Here is a 17,268-nt window from a genome sequence, read left to right on the forward strand (position 1 = left end):
GGCGCTGGGAACACCAGGAGCACCAGGAACTGGAAACACTGGCCCCAGCTATGGGGAGCCCCAGGCACCGGGAGCAGTGGGCACTGGGACCACCGGCCCCAGCTATGGGGACCCCTGGGCACCGGGAGCAGTGGGCACTGGGACCACCGGCCCCAGCTATGGGGAGCCCCAGGCACCGGGAGCAGTGGGCACTGGGACCACCGGCCCCAGCTATGGGGAGCCCCAGGCACCGGGAGCATTGGGCACTGGGACCACCGGCCCCAGCTATGGGGACCCCTGGGCACCGGGAGCAGTGGGCACTGGGACCACCGGCCCCAGCTATGGGGAGCCCCAGGCACCGGGAGCAGTGGGCACTGGGACCACCGGCCCCAGCTATGGGGAGCCCCAGGCACCGGGAGCATTGGGCACTGGGACCACCGGCCCCAGCTATGGGGACCCCTGGGCACCGGGAGCAGTGGGCACTGGGACCACCGGCCCCAGCTATGGGGAGCCCCAGGCACCGGGAGCAGTGGGCACTGGGACCACCGGCCCCAGCTATGGGGAGCCCCAGGCACCGGGAGCAGTGGGCACTGGGACCACCGGCCCCAGCTATGGGGAGCCCCAGGCACCGGGAGCAGTGGGCACTGGGACCACCGGCCCCAGCTATGGGGAGCCCCAGGCACCGGGAGCATTGGGCACTGGGACCACCGGCCCCAGCTATGGGGAGCCCCAGGCACCGGGAGCATTGGGCACTGGGACCACCGGCCCCAGCTATGGGGAGCCCCAGGCACCGGGAGCAGTGGGCACTGGGACCACCGGCCCCAGCTATGGGGAGCCCCAGGCACCGGGAGCAGTGGGCACTGGGACCACCGGCCCCAGCTATGGGGAGCCCCAGGCACCGGGAGCAGTGGGCACTGGGACCACCGGCCCCAGCTATGGGGACCCCTGGGCACCGGGAGCAGTGGGCACTGGGACCACCGGCCCCAGCTATGGGGACCCCTGGGCACCGGGAGCAGTGGGCACTGGGCACTGGGAGCCCTGGCTATGGGGAGCATCAGCCGTGGTCACGGACAGCCCTGGGCCCCCAGTGACGGGGGGAGCATCCAGGCACTGGGAATCCTGGGGAGCATCAGCCCTGTTTTTGGGAGCATCAGCGCCCGGCCCCAGGAGGAGCGGGGAGCCGGTCCCCAGGTGGGCAGCAGCTCCTGACTGCCAGGGGGGCTGGGGGGACCGACTGGGCCTGGGGCTCCCCAGCCGGAACCCCCGTGCCACGGCTCGGGCAGGGGTCTCTGACCCCGGACACCGCTCTGCCGGGACTGGCCGTCCTCTCTCGCCCTGCACAACACTCTCACCAACATTTTTTGGGGCCTCCCCAGGCGTGTGGGCGTGGATGGGAGGTCAGCGTGCGCTGGGTGCAGGCGGGGGTGTCCCCCATGAGAAGGGGGGGGCTGCCTGCGGGTGCTGGGCTGCAGCAGGTCCCCATGGCTGGGGGTTCTGCCATCGCTCCCAGCGTGCCACGGCCACTGTGCTGTGGTGCTGGGGCCCTCGAGGCTGCTCTGCAGCCGAAGCCTCGCCTCCTTCCCCCATGGGGTCCCCAGCCCCCATGCACCGAACCATGGGGGGTCCCGCAGGGTCCCGTGCCACGGGTGTCAGGCCGGGCTCCGGCCTCGTGGGCGCTTCGCCATCAGTCCTGGGCTGGGGAGGAGCCAGGGGGAGACTTCATGTGCCAGGCTCTGGGGACGCACAGCCCAGACTGGGGGAAACGCGGGTCAGAACTGCTCCGGGCACAGCAAGGCTTGGCCTCTGCTCCTCTGTCCCCTCGGCGCGGGCGTCTGCCCCGGGGACGGACCCCGCTCCAGCGCCCTGCGGGAAACCCTGCCCAGCCACACCGCTGGACCTGCGCCAGGGTCCGCGCCGGGAACAGGCACCCACCGGTGCGTGCCGGGAGGGAATGGGCGCCCACCGGTGTGTGCTGGGAGGGAATTGGCATCCATGGCTCCCCCCACAGCTGCCCCCTGCACCCAGCTGACCCGGAGGGGCGTCTCCTAGCACGCCCTGGGCCTTGCAAGCCAGGCCGGGCCCCCAAGGGAAGCGAAGGCCCCAGCCCCTGGGTGTCCAGAGGCATGCGTGGGCGTTGGGTGCCAAGTCCCCACGGAAGCGCCGGTGCCGCCCAGCTGCTCTGCGGCACACGCTGGCTGCAGCCGCGATACAGGGCCGGGGTGGGGGGCCGTGTCTCACCGCTCCCCTCAGGACCCTCTGGTGCAGCTGCAGGCCCGGTCCCTTCTCACAGCCCCGTGGCGAGGGGTGTCCTGGAGGGACCCCGCCGCAGTGCACTCCTGGCACGGCCGTACATCGGCAGCCGGCACGCAGGCTGTGCCGGTGCTGAGCAGGTGTCGGGATGCCAGGGTCCCGGGGGTGACGGCAGCGCCGGGGATCTCTATGCTCACACAGCCCAGAGCACCCAGCACCCATTGGGGTTGCTGCAGAATCTGCCCCCCACTAGACCTGGGAGGGGTGAGGACCCCCACCCCACGGTGCCTGGGACCCCAGGATCAGCAGAGAAGCATGGGAGGGCTGGACACACGGACCATGGCACGGACGGACAGACAGGCGCGGGGCCTGCGCTCCTGGAGCAGAGGAACATCTCCTGAGGATGGGGGGGCCGAGCCCACCGCAAACAGAAGCCGGCACTGGATGACGGGACCCCAGGGACACGGCCCCGCAGAGTGTGGTGGTCCCACCGGGAGCTGGGGGAGGGCACTGGGTGGGCAGCACCAGGTGGAGCAGGGACGGGTGCACCCCCCGAAACCTCCTCACCCACAGATGGGTGCTTAGAGAGACTCGGCAGACAGGCAGCCCCTTCCGGAGACACCCGGCGAAGATACTCTGAGACAACCGGAGACACCCCACCATCACCAGCACGGCCCCACGGGGGTCCGGAGTCCCCATTGATAGGCAGGGCGCCGGTTGAACAGCCGTGCGTGCGTGGGATGGCGGCATGTCACACCGCCACATGCCGAACTACCCCGGCTCCCCTCCTCCCGGGGGTCCGCAGCCCATACACCGCCCACCAGCTGCCCCGCTCCAGGGGGACGGGAGCTTCCCGAGGGCTGACGGACATGCCACAGCCTGGAGACCCGGCAGCACCCGTGCTCACCCGCACCCGGGCGCCCCGAAGGCGTGCGCTGGGACTTTCGTTTCTCTCGGTTTCAGGACTTTTTCTGTTTCTCTCGGTTTCTAGTGCGCAGGCCAGGCTGCTTCAGCTCACTCGGGGCACGAGGAATTGAAGACCCAGCAGCCAGAAGGATCGCGCTGAGCACAGAGAGACATATTGCAATCCTTCACACTTGCATGATGTCATCGGGAAGGAGCAAACCCCCCTCGGTTTTGCAGGCAGCCTCATGTCTCCCCATCTGCTCGTGACCCCCTGCTCCAGAGCTGTTAGGCAGGGCGAGAAAGCTGCGGGAGGAACTGGGGCAGTCGGCTCAGGGGAAGCGGGTGCTCAGCGCCGCAGGGGCGCGGCAGGAGGGTTTCCAGGCCAGCGCCGTGGGAGGGGGCCGCTGGTGATGGACGCCGGTTAGTACAGGCGCTTCCCCTCGCGCCACCTCCGGGCGCGACGCGTGCCGTGGCCCGAGGTGGCTTTTTTTGGGATGCCCTAGTTGCGCCGCCGTCCCGCAACGTGCCGGGCGTTCACGTGGTTTGGGTGCTGGTAACCGGGCCGGGAGCCGGTCACGGGCGGAGGGGCCGCAGAGGACGGGGCTCACTCGGATACTAACGCTCCTTTGTGCTTCGTGACTCAAAAAATAAAAAATCATGAAAAGCCCAAAACTCACTTTCTTCTTTGTTCGCCTTTCAGAATGAACACCTGAGGCTGGGAGACATTTTCCCAATTATATTTCTGGAATGAGACCAGAGCTGGGAGGGCCGGGAGAGTTTGGGACACTGAAGAGCATCCATCATCCTCAATACCCTTAAGGACACAGATTTCTGCCTCGACGCTGTCTTAGCGCTAAAATTTGTGGCGATCGCTTCACTGTGAACCAAGCGCTGAAGAAGGAGAGGCCGGACGTGGCACGCGTGGAGCCAGGTCTCCGGACGGCCATTTGCAGGGCGTTTGTCACGTGGGAGGACCCGCCGGCTCGTCCAGGTGACAGGGTGGAGGTCTGGAAAGGACACTTCCTCCGATTTTCTAACACCAGACCGTCACCAGGCTGGTGCCCGCAGCGGCGCCGGCCAGGAGCAGAGACCCGTCTCCGGGAGGTCGGTGGGACGGGGCAGTGGGGCTGCCGAGCCCGGGGAGGAGCTGGAGCTGCTCTGCTCTGCCGGACGCCGCGGCGGGCTCGCGTCCCGCGCAGGACGGACCGGGGTGGCAGCAGCGGGGCCTGCCTCGGAAAGGAGATGCTCGTGTGTACTTCGGGACAGCGGACGATGCACAGAGCCTCTGTAGTGCAGGACCCTCGTGTGTGTGCGCTGGCCGGCATCCTCGGGGCCCTCGCGGACCCCACATCTCCCCCGGCGAGGCACCAGGGAGCCTGGAAGCACCGACGCTGTTTGTAGAACACGTCTCATCCCGGGAACGGCGCCCACCGGTGCAGGAGTGTCCTGATCTGTGGGGGGGGAAAAAACCCAAAAGCCTTAATGATCACTCAAAAATTTTCCATGAGAAATCGCTCCCCATTTGTATTATTTTGGCCTCGCCAGGGTTAATAATAGAATCCTCAAATGGTTTGGGTTGGAAGGGACCTTAAAGATCATCCAGTCCAACCCCCCCGCCACGGGGCACCAGAGAAGAAAAAGAGGACAGCGCCACAACCAGCAACAAAAATAGATCAATTGAATGAAAAATCACTCTGTCGTTTCAGAACTCTTTGTCAGGTATGTTTGGCCAAAGATCCCTCTTCCCCGCCTCCCACGCCGGCGAGATCCCCGTTAACCGTTGTGTGATCAGCTTTCCCCAGGTGACGAGATTTCATTACGCGAATACCAATAAGGGAATACAGGGCGCATCGTGGAGGGACGCCGCAGCGCGTCGGCCCCGCGCTCGCGCGGCCGTGCCACCTCCTCCCGCTCGGGAGCGCGCTGGAGATGCCGCCGGGCTCGCCGCGAGGCAGAGCCGCGAGCCCCCGCCAGGCTGGCAGAGGACACGTCACTGGCGAGACCCCCACACATCGGGCAAGGACAGAAGGACGCTGATGTCGCAAGGGCGCCGTGCCAGACGGAAGGGCCTGCACAGAAGAAGGAGGGCTCACCCGGGAGGCTGCAGGGTCCGGAGGTAAAAAATAACCCCACACCTGGGTGGCTGGAAAGAAGCAGCTCTTGAGTCTTCAGTCATGCTCAGAGACCCTAAAAAGACACAGGAGACACGGTGACACAACCCCTTGGTGACACAGACAGACTTGCTTAGGGTTATTAAGGTTCAGTGTCCATCTCATGCGCATACAAAGAATTTCCCTCTCAAAATCGCGATGGGGTTTCCCCAGCTGTAAGCGTGACGTTACCGAAAGAGCGTGGCTAACGCTGAGGGAAGGCTCTGTGGAAGCTGAGGACCGCGCGTGGGCAGCCCCTGCGAGCCGCGGTGCCGGGCAGCGTCCCCTGGGAGGTGCAGAGGCCCTTCTGCTCTCCCAGAGAACCAGCCGCGCTCCATCGATAAAGCGTTATCACGGATGACACCAAGGGCTCTGCTGCTGACAAAGGACCAAACCGTGACAGCCTGGGGCAAGCTCCCACACCGCCGGGCTTCACCGGCACGGCCCATGCGGCACGAACCCGGTGTATGGGACCGAGGTGGAGACACCCCGGGGAAGCTGCAGACGGGGAGCGTGGCAGGCCGGAGGCAGCCTGCAGCACGCAGCGTCTCCCCAGAAGCCAGAGGTGCAACCAGGAGGCTCTGCAGGTCCTTTTCGTGTCCAAAGAGGGGGCAGGGAAGGGGCAGGTTCAGCAGCATCCATGCCCAGGGGTTATCCGATGGTCTGTGCTGCAAAACAGAGGAGCTGAAGGGAAACGCTGCACTTGTGGGGCGAGGACAGTTGGGCTTTTAAAACTGCTTATCCCATTTTCTCCAGCAGCGAGGGTGCTGCTCAGCGCGGGTGATTTAGTAGCTGCCCTTCCCAAAGCAGCCCTCTCTGCCTTAAAAGGAAACGTCCCTTTGGTGAAACGCTGAATCTGGGCCCCAAAAAGAAGCATAAACTCATAAAAGGCCTGAGTAATGGAAGATTTTTCTCTCAAAAGAAAGAAACAGCTGGCGGAAGAGACAAGGGAGTTTACGGGGCCATTGTGTGTTTTGTTATTCTTTTGATTACAAGGTTTTTGACTGCGGTTATGGAACAGGCGGAAAAAACCTGCGTCTGGTGTGAAGGCACCAGCTGGAGCAATTCAAACCCTCCTCCGAAGGGGGAGAGCTGAGAACCGCAGAACCGCGCTGCAGCGTGAGCAGAGGGATCGCCTCCAAAGGACGGCATTGAAGGAGACGGGAAAGCTCAGCCTCACGCCTCCGTGCTTTCAAAGTACCTGATGTACACAGGAAGGTGGGGAGGGCAGAGGAAGATCAACCCCGTTTCATGCCGAGCGGGAGCGAAGTGCAGCCACGCGGGTCTAAAGAGGATTAGTATAAAGGGATGGTTTAGGAAGGAGAGGCGTTCGGTGAGACAGGACAAGTAACCCCACTTCTGTTGCTTGGTGGGTACGAGGTTTCCAGGAGGCTGCTTTACTTTTGGAGGGGGGTGATGGCAAACCTTTTCTCATAAACAAGAAACAGGCCTTCCGATAAGAAACACAACAGCGAGAGGTCTCACAAGAAGCACAGCAGAGTTGTAGAAACATGTTTGAAACTTCCCAGACACGTCCAGTCCTTGTGTTTGCTTTTCACAAGTCGCACCGCAGCCCGGCCCCTTTGTAACTAAAACCTTCCAAACACGTTCTTCCCCTCCAGCCCGCTCCGACAGCAGCCTGTGCTGCGATAGTGAAGGGGCGCAGGACGGTGGCCCAAGGCCACAGAAGTCTGGCAGAGGTTTATTTTGAAATGCCACGTGTGATAAACCCCCTCTGCTCTGGGAGGTGGCGGTGGGGATGGGACTGGCACGCTGCCGGCCGGCGTGACGCTCACCAGCCGATGGCAGCCGCTCTGGCTCACCGGCGGGAGGCCCCGGGGGCAGCTGGCTGACACGCAGCCCGTCTCCAGAGACATCCACGAGCGCTTTCTCCATGGGGAGATCTCCCACAAGGGAATAGGGTGGCACTTGTGTTCGCGGGAAGCCACGCAGCACGTTTCTTCTCTGGTTTATCACGTTGTCAGAGCCCTTGTGCACGATGGCCACGCTTAAATCAGCTGGCAAAACCCAGAGGAAACGTACGACTGCTCCCTGCCCCATCCCAGTCGGCGAGCGGCAGCCAGGGCATGCCCAGGAGACAGGGCAAGGGGATAAAAGATGAGGTCAAAAACTAGGGCAGACGTCAGGAGTCACCCGAGGCAGAGGAGAACGAGAGAGAGCGTCCCTGCACCACCATTCCGCTCCGTGCTCCCCCAGTCCTTCAGCAGGGCAGGCGCTCCTGGGACCCTTCTCCCGAAAGGGACTGGCTGGAACAGCCAGGGAACAGCAGGCTGGGAGGCTTCAGCTTCGGGGAAGCAGTCATCAGAAGGTGAAGGAGCTCTGCTAAGTCGCAGGTGGTCGGAGAGGGCAGAGGAAGATCGCCTGCCTGGTCGCTGCCTCTCCAGCCCAGGAATGGGGGCCACCAGCTGAAGCAAGCAACATCCAACTTCAAGACTCGGGGTCAAAAGAGCGACGAGTTCGGAGGCGAGAACCTCACTGCAGGCTAGTAACGACGCAGAAGCGAGTGTCTGTAAGTCTCACCTTACAGAAAACCAGAGATGTGTCCAGCAACAGCACGAGCAGCTGCTTCTGCAGAGCATTTCGGTACCTCCAGCCTCCTCCTTTAAAAGCAGTGGCCTTTCAGAGGCTGCAGAACTGCTGCCGCTTCCTCGAGATAACCGGGTTATCCCAAGGGCTGGCTCTGCCTCAGGCTCCCAGCACGGCAAGGATCTCTCCAATTCTTGCCACCACCAGCCCACACATCCCCTATGAACAGGAGCTTTGGAGATCAGCACCTTAAAAACACGAGAGACATTTGCCTCGTTCTCCCTCGCTGCCGCGATAATGGCATCGCCGTGCTCTTTGCTAACGGAAATAATACATCCAACAACGCCAAATTCTCTCATTCTTTCCCCAGTGGGACATGCCAGAACAGGGCACAGAAAAGCTCCTGTGGGCAAGCGTTCTGGGACGCGCCTGGACAGGACACCTGGGCCCGCTACACCCGCCCTTCTGAGGGATGGTGCAGGAGCACGACAGGGGAACTCCAGATACTCTTCCTACCCCTCACCGCTGACCCAGGAGACACTGAAGACACAGACTACCCCATCACGAGTCGGCTCTGACTGTCTGTGTGCAGAGGCTCTGAGCAGTTAACCTGCTGCGCTGTAAAACAGGATTTGCTGCTCTACGCAACCCCCCCGCCCGTTCCCGGACAAAGCAGTATAAAAGCAGCAGGACTAGGCACCCCCCGCCGAGCAGACTGCAGCCTCCGCAGGCGCGAGCAGCTCCACCGAGCTATCGGGTTTATCCAGCTTCCCTGGCCATTTCCTCGGCACTCGCTTTCCTCTCGCCTCTCCTTCGGCGGAAGCAGGTCCGCCAACGCCACGAGCTCTGCCCTGCTTGCGGCCCCTTTTTGTCACTCTTCAGAGCCAGAGGAAGCGCCGGCCTCCGCTCTCCCACGGCCATTTATCACCCGCGCCGCTCTCTGCAGGCGGCTGTCAATCCGCTACGTGACAAACTCCCGCTCAGAGGTTTTGTTTCAAAGGCTCCTTCAATTCCAGCCGCGCTCATGTGGTTTCCTTTTATAGGAACAGAGGAATTTTTCTTTTAAAACTAGAACAGTTTCCCAAATCCTCAGCGAGGGCAAGTTTGTAACGCGGCGGCTGGTGCGGACGGCTCTGCAGGAGCTGCAATGGTAAATGCTCCCGCGCTCCGGGAGCGCAGCAGGGTCGCACGAGGGATTGCTACCTCTGCACCTCCGACCGTGGAAAGCTGCTGGCGTGCCCTGCAACCACAGCTTTGGCTCGGTTCAACCGACAAAGTTGCAAATGCGGTGTTTTTAATAGCCAAGTGGGTTTAGGGAGAGTTTCTGTTGGTGCCAAGATGCACTTCAGACTCCCACTGGGAAGCGTTACATACTTGCTGAGTCAGCCCGCCGCTCCGCATCCGTGCCTGGTCAAACTGTTCTGCTTCTACAAGGTCCTTGTGCCCTCTGTGCCACCCGCGATGGCGCCGGCCCGCCCGCCACCGCCCCTTGTGTCTTCTCAGTACAAGGGCCTTGAGGGGCTGGAGCGTGTCCAGAGAAGGGCAGCGGGGCTGGGGCAGGGTCTGGAGCACAAGTGTGCTGGGGGGTGGCTGAGGGGGCTGGGGGGGTTTAGCCTGGAGAAGGGGGGGCTGAGGGGAGCCCTTCTCGCTCTCTGCAGCTGCCTGAGAGGGGCTGGAGTGAGGGGGGGGCTGGTCTCTGCTCCCAAGGCACCAGGGACAGGACGAGAGGGAACGGCCTCAGGCTGCGTCAGGGGAGGTTTAGGTTGGGTGTGAGGGAAATGCCTTCCCTGCCAGAGGGGTCAGGGGTTGGCACAGGCTGCCCAGGGAGGTGGGGGAGTCACCGTCCCTGGGGGGGGTTCAAACACCGTGCAGACGTGGCACCTGGGGCCATGTTTACGAGGCCTGGGGGTGTTGGGTTGGGGTTGGACCTGATGATCCTTGAGGTCTTTTCCAACCTCAATGATTCTGTGATTCTGGGGCTCGGGCCATTGAAGAGCTCTCACTCCCCCAAACCCACAAGCCTCGCTGGAATTGCACGACGTTCTCCTGAGGCAGCCCCAAACCCCCACAAGGCCCCGAGAGGGGCGAGGGGCGGCCGGGCCCGGGAGTGAGGCAGGGCCCGGCGCCGCAGGTCGGTCCTCCCGGCTAGGCCGCGTTGCCACAGCGACAGCAGCCGCTCTAGCCCACCACGGAGCGCCGGCCTCGCGACCCTGCCGGGCCGCCCGCGCATGCGCGCGCCCCAGAGCGCCCCGCCCACCCCCGGGGTTGCTATGGTGACGGGGGCGAAGGGGCGGGGCCGCAGGAGGGCGGGACTGAGGGAGGAGTTGCCATGGGAACAGTGCGGGGGGAGGAGAGGGGTTGCCATGGAGACGGGGGGGTGTCAGGGACACGTTGCCATGGGGACAGGCCGTAGCTGTGAGTACTGGCGGGGCAGGGGACGCGTTGCCATGGGAACGGGGTGTAGGGGGGCAGGCAGAGGGGTTGCCATGGGGACTCGGTGGGGGGGACAAGCAGAGGGGTTGCTATGGGAACAGGGTGGGGGGGCAGCAGAGGGGTTGCCATGGGGATGGGGTGTAGTGGGGGACAGGCAGAGGCGTTACCGTGGGGCTGTGCCCCCCTTCCCAGGCCTTGGGGAGCCCCCTCGGGCCCCCGGCCACCCCCCGGGGCAGGGGGGGCAGCCCCACGGGAGGGACCCCGGGGGTGCTGGGACACATCCCTGCCCAGCGCCGGGGGTCCGTCACCCCTGGGGTGACCCCAGCTGCCCCTGCGGGCACTGCTCCGTGGTGGCCGCGGTGACCCCAGGGTTGTGTCCCCTGTGGGGGGCTGCTGCCCTTGGCGCCCCTCGGGTGGGCTGATCCCCCAGACCCCTCCTCGCATCCAACGGCAGGGCCTAGCATGCGGCTGTGTCGACACGCGGCTGTACCGACGTGCGGCTGTACCAACACATGGCCATGCCAACATGCAGCTGTAGCGACACACGGCTGTAGTGACATGTGGCTGTACTGACACACGACTGTGCCAACACACGGCCATGCTGACACGCGGCTGTACCGACACGCGGCTGTACCGACACGCGGCTGTACCAACAGGCGGCCACGCCGCCGCCAGCGCCGCCGAGCCTGTCGCCCCCCGAGGCGCGGCTGCCCTGCACCGAGCATCCCCCTCCTCCCCGCCGCGCCGCGGGGTTCGGTCCCGCACCCCCCCCACGCCGGCGCGCGCTCGCTGCCTCGGCTCCGGCCTGTCCGTCTGTCCATCCAGCGGCACTCCGGCGGGGCGACGGCACCCACGGGGTCCCCGCGGTGCTCCCCGAGCGGAAGCGGGATGGACGCGGGCTCAGGGTGTCTCCTGCGGGGCAGGGGGTTGCGGGGATCTGGCCGGCTGACCCCCAGGGCCAATTTTCCCCTTTTCCCCACAGTTTCTTGCTTCCCTCCCGGGTCTCTGGGGGAAGGCGGGGGCAGGTCGGGGCCCCCCACAGTGGGGCAAGACGGACCCCCCTGCTGCACCCCTTGTCCCCAGGGCCGGGCGGGGGTTGCTGCATTGGCATCACCCCCTGCCCGCGCACCCGCTGCCCCCTGGCATCGGCGCGACCCCGGCCGGAGCTGGGCGAGCTCCAAGCCCCCCTGGGGGTCCCAGCGGCCCCCCCCGGCCCCTCCGCCTCTGCCCTGGGCTGCTCCCACCGGGGGCTGCCCGCAGCTCCTCCAGCCCCCCAGCAGACACCTCCCTCCGCAGGGACCCTCCCCCAGAGCCCCCCGCCCCTCCCCTCAGGGGGGCCGGGGAGCCGCGGGGTGCCCTGCCGGGGTGGGGGTCACCTCCCGGGGGGGGAGGCGGCACCGAGCGGGCAGCGCCGGGGGGCGGCAGCGCCGTGGGGGGCTCGGCCCGGGGGGCGGGACCTGCCTGACCCCGGCAATCATTAACCTGGGCCGAGCGCTGCCTCCGCCGGGGCAGGGTGCGCGGGGGGGCCCGGCCGCCCTTCCTCCCCCTCCTCCTCCTCCTCGCCCTCCTCCCCCCCTTCCTCCTCTTCCTCCTCCTTCCCCTTCCCCTCCTTCCTCCCACCTACCCCTCCTCTTCCTCCTTCTCGTCTTCCTCTTCTTCCTCCCCTCCTTCCTCCTTCTCCTTCCCCTCACCTCCACCTCCTCCTCCTCCTCCCCCACTCAGCAGCCCCCAGCCCCCCCTCCGGCCGCTCGGGCTGGGGGCTCCGCAGGGCGCGGGGCGGGGAGGACCGCCTGACCCCCTCCCCACGCGGGACAGGGACACGATGATCCATGGAGGGGAGGCACCGCGGGGGAGGGGGTTCACGGACATCGGGGGCTTCTAAGCTTTTTGGGGCCGGGGGGGGCGCGGGGGCGTGTCCGTGGGCTCGCGTGGGTTTGTCCCGGCGGTTTCCTCTCGCCTCGTCCATGGAGTTTGATCGCAGCGAGGCCATAAAGAGGGGAGCCCCCGGGGGTGGGGGGCGGCGGGGGGGGGAACGACCGGGCGGCCGCGGGGCCGGGCCCTGCGTGGCCGCCGGGTGCTCATTAACCGGCGGGGGGCCGGCCGTACCCCCCCACGCGCGGGTGGGAGGCGGAGCGCGGCGGCACCCCCCGCCCCCCAGCCTCACCCCCTCCCCAGCGGGAGCGGGGAGGGGTCCGCGGGGTGCGCCCCCGCGGCGCCCACCCGCGGGGTGCGCTCACGGTGCGTGGGCTGCGCGCCCACCCGCTGCCCGGCCCGAGGGTGCGAGGGGGTCCCGCCCCCCCCCCCCGCGTAGGCGTGTCGGGCGGGGGGGGGGGGCGTGGGAAACCCGTGCCGGGGGGGGGCCTGGCCCCCCCGGCAGCAGCCTTGACCCCGGGCGGGCTCGGGCAGGGGCTGGCCCCCGGCCCGGGGGGGGCGGGGGGGGTCAGCGCCCCCGGGGCGGCGGGGCTGGGGCAGAAAGCGGGCAGCCGCCGCGCAGGCAGGATCCGGAGCGTGGGCGGGTGAGTGGGGGTCCGGGGGTGGGGTGGGGGCGCTGAGGGCCGGCAGCAGCTGCCTACAAGGGGGGGCTGCGCCAGTGGGGCGCTCAGCTCCAGGCCGGGGTGCGGCGGCCGCCCTGGGGGGGTGCAGAGCCCCCCTCGCACCCTGCCCGGCAGCGGAATCGTGTGGGTGCTGTGGGGGGCCACAGCAGCCCCAGCGTCACGCCGGGGGGTCTGGGGCTGCCGGCCAGGCTCAGCGGGGAGCACCCCATTAGCAGGACCCCACCCTCGGGGTTTTGGTTGTGCCCCCATCCTGTCTGCCGGAGGGGAGTGCAGTGGATGTCCCCGCACAGCCCAGGCCCCCTCCACACCCCAAAAGCCCCCCGGCCCCCCAGCAAGCCTCCCCCGGGGCTGAAGCTGCTGCTTTGGGTGGCACGAGCCAACGGCGGGGCTGGGTCCAGGGGGCTGCGCAGCCCCCATGGTGGGTGTTGGCCATTCCGGGGTGCCGCTGTGTGCCCGTCACCTCTAGCACCCCACAGCCTGCCCTAGCTGCCGCTGCGGGGCTGGCCAGACCCCCACCAGGCCCCCACTGGGCTGGGATCCAGCACAACTGCTGGGGCTCGGGCTGGTGGTGGTGACCCCTCAACTGGGGGGACCGTGCCGGCAGCTGGACCCCCAGCACCCCGATGGCTCCCTCCCAGGCTGGTGCTTAGCACCCAGCGGGGTTTGTGCCCCCCGAGGGTGGGAGAGCCGGCACGGCACGGCACGGCACGGCGCGCAGCCTGCTTTGCCAGCGCAGCATTGCGTGGCAGGACGGGGCGACCTTTGCAGCAGCAGCCGCTCGCACGTGCCGTTGTCATCCCGCGGTGCTCGTGCCACGTTTTGGCAGGATGCCGGCGCTGCCGGTGGGGTGAGCGCCAGGTCTGCACCGCAGGCTGCTGCGGAGAGCGGGGGATCGGCGATTCACCGTGCCGGGGAACGGCGTCGGTCACTCCCGGCGATGGCGTCGGTCGCGGCCGGCTGCCGGCAGGGACACGGCCCCGTGGCCCACCGCTCCCTCTGCCCCCAGGTCCCCCAAGGATGTGGCTGCTCCGGCTCGCCTGGGCGCTGGCCGTGCTGGGCGTCGTGGCCGGCACCGACCCCAGCCCCAGCCCCACCGTGCCGCCTCCGGACAAGGCCTCCATCTTCGCCGACCTGTCTCCGGCGGAGCTGCGTGCCGTGCGGACCTTCCTGATGAGCCGCCCGGAGCTGGGGCTGTCCCCGAGCCGTGGGGAGCCCCTGGCCAAGAACAGCCTCTTCCTGGTGGAGCTGCTGCCCCCCAAGAAGCGGCTGGCCCTGCGCTACCTGGACCAGGGCGGCCCCCGGCCCCAGCGCCAGGCTCGGGCCGTCGTCTTCTTCGGGGGGCAGGCGGAGCCCAACGTCACCGAATTCGCCGTGGGGCCCCTGCCCCAGCCCAGCTTCTACCGGCCGCTGCACTTCAAGGGGGGCCGCACCGTCCCCTTCGCCGCCCGGCCCATGACCCAGCTGGAGTACGAGCTGCTGCACCGCGCTCTGGCCGAGGCGATGGAGCCGCTCCACCGGCTGCTGCGCGACGCCACCGGCTTCGGCTACCACCGCAACTGCTCCCGGCACTGCCTGACCTTCTCGGACATCGCGCCGCGGGGGCTGGCGCCCGGCGAGCGCCGCAGCTGGCTGGTGCTGCAGCGCTTCGTGGAGGGCTTCTTCCTGCACCCGGTGGGGCTGGAGGTGCTGGTGGACCACCGGGACCCCGACCCGCGGCGCTGGGCGGTGCAGCGGCTCTGGTACAACGGGCAGTACTTCTCCAGCCCGCAGGAGCTGGCCGAGCGATACGAGCAGGGGACGCTGGCGGTGGCCCGCCTGGCCGAGCCCCCGTTCCGGCAGCTCTTCTCCAGCTACGAGCCCCGCGGGCGCTTCGCCACCGGCACCCCCACCGAGGTGCACGGGGCCAAGGTGTGCGAGCCCCAGGGCCGGCGGTACCGGCTGCGGGGCAACCAGCTGGAGTACGGGGGCTGGAGCCTGGCCTTCCGCCTGCGCTCCTCCGCCGGCCTCCAGCTCTTCGACCTGCGCTTCAACGGGGAGCGCCTGGCCTACGAGGTGAGCGTGCAGGAGGCCATCGCCTTCTACGGGGGCCACACGCCGGCCGCCATGCAGACCAAGTACATGGACGCCGGCTGGGGCATGGGCTCCGTCACCTACGAGCTGGCCCGCGGCATCGACTGCCCCGAGGCGGCCACCTACCTGGACGCCCACCACCTCTACGACACCGACGGGCCGGCGCGCTTCGCCAGCGCCGTCTGCGTCTTCGAGCTGCCCACCGGCGTCCCGCTGCGCCGCCACTTCGACAGCGACTTCCAGGGGGGGTTCCACTTCTACGCCGGCCTGGAGGGGCAGGCGCTGGTCCTGCGCACCACCTCCACCGTCTACAACTACGACTACATCTGGGACTTCCTCTTCTACCCCAACGGCGTGATGGAGGCCAAGGTCCACGCCACCGGCTTCATCCACGCCACCTTCTACACGCCGCAGGGCCGGCGCTACGGCAGCCGCGTCCACAGCCACCTCCTGGGCAACCTCCACACCCACCTGGTGCACTACAAGGTGGACCTGGACATCGCAGGTGCAGCCCCCCGCCACCCTGGGGGCTCCCCTGCTCCCTCGGCCGGACCCCCGGCTCCGGGGAGGGCGTGGGGAGGTGGGACTGGACCCCGCGCGGGGGTGGGGGGGCTCATCCCCGGGGGAGCATCGCCCAGACCCTCTGAAGATGACCCCCCTGCCCGGGGTGGCACCTCTGTGGGGTCCCAGCGCCGTGGCCCGGGCGAGGGGCCGCCGTCTGCCCCGTGCCCCGCCGCCGCTCACGGCCTCTCTCCGCTTGCAGGCACCGGCAACAGCTTCGAGACGATGGACGTGCGCTTCGAGAACATCTCCAACCCCTGGAGCCCGGGCGCGCGCGTGGTGCAGCCGTGGCTGCACCGGCAGCCCCGCCGCAGCGAGCGCCAGGCCGCCCTCCCCTTCGGCAAGGCGCTGCCCCGCTACCTGCTCTTCTACAACCCGCACCGGCGCAACCGCTGGGGCCACCCGCGCAGCTACCGCATCCAGCACAGCTCCCACGCCGGGCGGGTGCTGCCGCGCGGCTGGCAGGAGGAGAAGGGCATCTCCTGGGGCAGGTGGGGCGAGGGGTCCCCGCGGCACGGGGACGCGGCTCCTTCCGGCCCCGGTGGGCTCCGGCACGGCCGGCCCCCGCTGTCGGTGTGCCGAGAGTCACCCAGCCACCGTGGTCACGGCACCGGGACCTTCCCCTGGCGGCACCTCGTGCCCTCGGCTCCCTGTCCCCACCCCAGCAGCCCCTCGGCAGGGTCACGGTCACGGCTGCTGTCATCCCTGGCTGCCGGGTGACCCCCGGAGGGACCCCACACACACACACCATTCCTGCCGTGGCACCCGCCCAAGGGGTGCTGGGGTCTCAGCTGTGAGCCCCCTGGCTGAGGGGGGACCCCGGCCCCCCTGGCCTGGCACTGCAGACATGCGGCTGGTGGCCTCACCGGTGTGGGCTGCTGCACCAATCCCCCTCCCCGGAGTTGGGGAGCCCTCCGGGACCCCTCGGCTCCCGCCACCCCAGTGTCCCGTCCGCGAGGCTGGGCAGGTGGTGGCACGGCTGGGGGAGCCCAGGTGTGGGTGGGAGACGGGCCCCCCCCACTCCGCTGCACCCACGCATGTGGGTCTGTCGGCTCCCTGCTCCCACGGCGGGCCTGATCCTGCCCCCGTCCCTCGCAGGTATCACCTGGCCGTGACGCGGCACCACGAGAACGAGCCCAGCAGCAGCAGCATCTACACCCAGAACGACCCCTGGGAGCCCGCCGTCAACTTCGAGAGCTTCATCCGCAACAACGAGACCATCGAGGACCAGGTGACAACCCCCGGGGCGGCGGGGACGGAGCTGGGCAGGGGTCTGGGCACCGCGGCCGGGGGGCCAGCGGGACGCGCCGGTGCTCGGGGAGGGGGGTCTGCCGCCCCACGCCAACGGCCGCCGTTCCCTCCGCGCAGGACCTGGTGGCCTGGGTGACCGTCGGCTTCCTGCATGTCCCGCACGCCGAGGACGTCCCCAACACGGCCACCCCCGGCAACGCCGTCGGGTTCTTCCTGCGCCCCTTCAACTTCTTCGACGAAGACCCCTCGGTGGCCTCGCGCAGCGCCGTCATCGTCCGGCCGCTGGACCCCCCCACCTTCTCCCAGCTGGAGATCCAGCGCTGGACGCCCGCCAGCCCCGGCCCCTGCGTCGCCCCGGAGCCCTTCACCTACAACGGCACCTACCGGCCCGAGTGACCCGCCCCGGGGCTGCCGGCGGCCCCGGCACCCTGTGCCGCGCAGGACCGGGGCGGCCGCGGGGGACGCCGAGGCGTGGGCCACGCCACGCCGCGCCGTACCGCGTCCCGGGCTCAGTAAAGGCGATGCCACCTCCTCCGGCCCCGTCTCTGCCTGGGCCGTGCGGCAGC

The 17,268-nt window shown here is 68.0% G+C and overlaps 1 protein-coding gene and 1 long non-coding RNA gene across 3 annotated transcripts; one reads left to right on the forward strand and one right to left on the reverse strand.

Annotated features, from left to right (window-relative positions):
• Positions 1-3,148: 3,148 nt before the first annotated feature.
• On the reverse strand, positions 3,149-9,136 carry LOC135312177 (uncharacterized). Its single transcript, XR_010371834.1, has 3 exons — positions 8,533-9,136; positions 5,229-5,322; positions 3,149-4,586 (listed from the first exon to the last, which is right to left on the reverse strand). It is a non-coding gene; the product is annotated as an uncharacterized LOC135312177 (long non-coding RNA).
• A 3,548-nt stretch (positions 9,137-12,684) lies between these two features.
• On the forward strand, positions 12,685-17,233 carry AOC1 (amine oxidase copper containing 1). Of its 2 annotated transcripts, XM_064445244.1 has the most exons (5): positions 12,686-12,781; positions 13,827-15,395; positions 15,654-15,942; positions 16,550-16,682; positions 16,820-17,233. In XM_064445244.1, exons 2-5 carry the CDS (start codon positions 13,838-13,840, stop codon positions 17,096-17,098), a joined length of 2,259 nt encoding a protein of 752 aa, XP_064301314.1. In that variant the 5' UTR covers positions 12,686-12,781; positions 13,827-13,837; the 3' UTR covers positions 17,099-17,233. The 2 variants fall into 2 exon arrangements, with proteins under 2 accessions (XP_064301316.1, XP_064301314.1); XM_064445246.1 differs by lacking the exons at positions 16,550-16,682; positions 16,820-17,233 and adding an exon at positions 16,085-16,533 and having other exon boundaries at positions 12,685-12,781; positions 15,654-15,977.
• The last annotated feature ends 35 nt before the right edge of the window (positions 17,234-17,268 follow it).

This window comes from Phalacrocorax carbo, chromosome 2 (assembly GCF_963921805.1).
Source record: "Phalacrocorax carbo chromosome 2, bPhaCar2.1, whole genome shotgun sequence".
Classification (NCBI taxonomy): Eukaryota; Metazoa; Chordata; class Aves; order Suliformes; family Phalacrocoracidae; genus Phalacrocorax; species Phalacrocorax carbo.

Excerpts from the sequence above, each read along its gene's own strand:
- AOC1 (XM_064445244.1), top strand. The coding sequence starts at position 13,838 with ATGTGGCTGCTCCGGCTCGCCTGGGCGCTGGCCGTGCTGGGCGTCGTG. Across the intron at positions 15,396-15,653 it reads GGTGGACCTGGACATCGCAG|GCACCGGCAACAGCTTCGAG; the intron begins GTGCAGCCCCCC and ends CTCCGCTTGCAG. Across the intron at positions 16,683-16,819 it reads ACGAGACCATCGAGGACCAG|GACCTGGTGGCCTGGGTGAC; the intron begins GTGACAACCCCC and ends CCCTCCGCGCAG.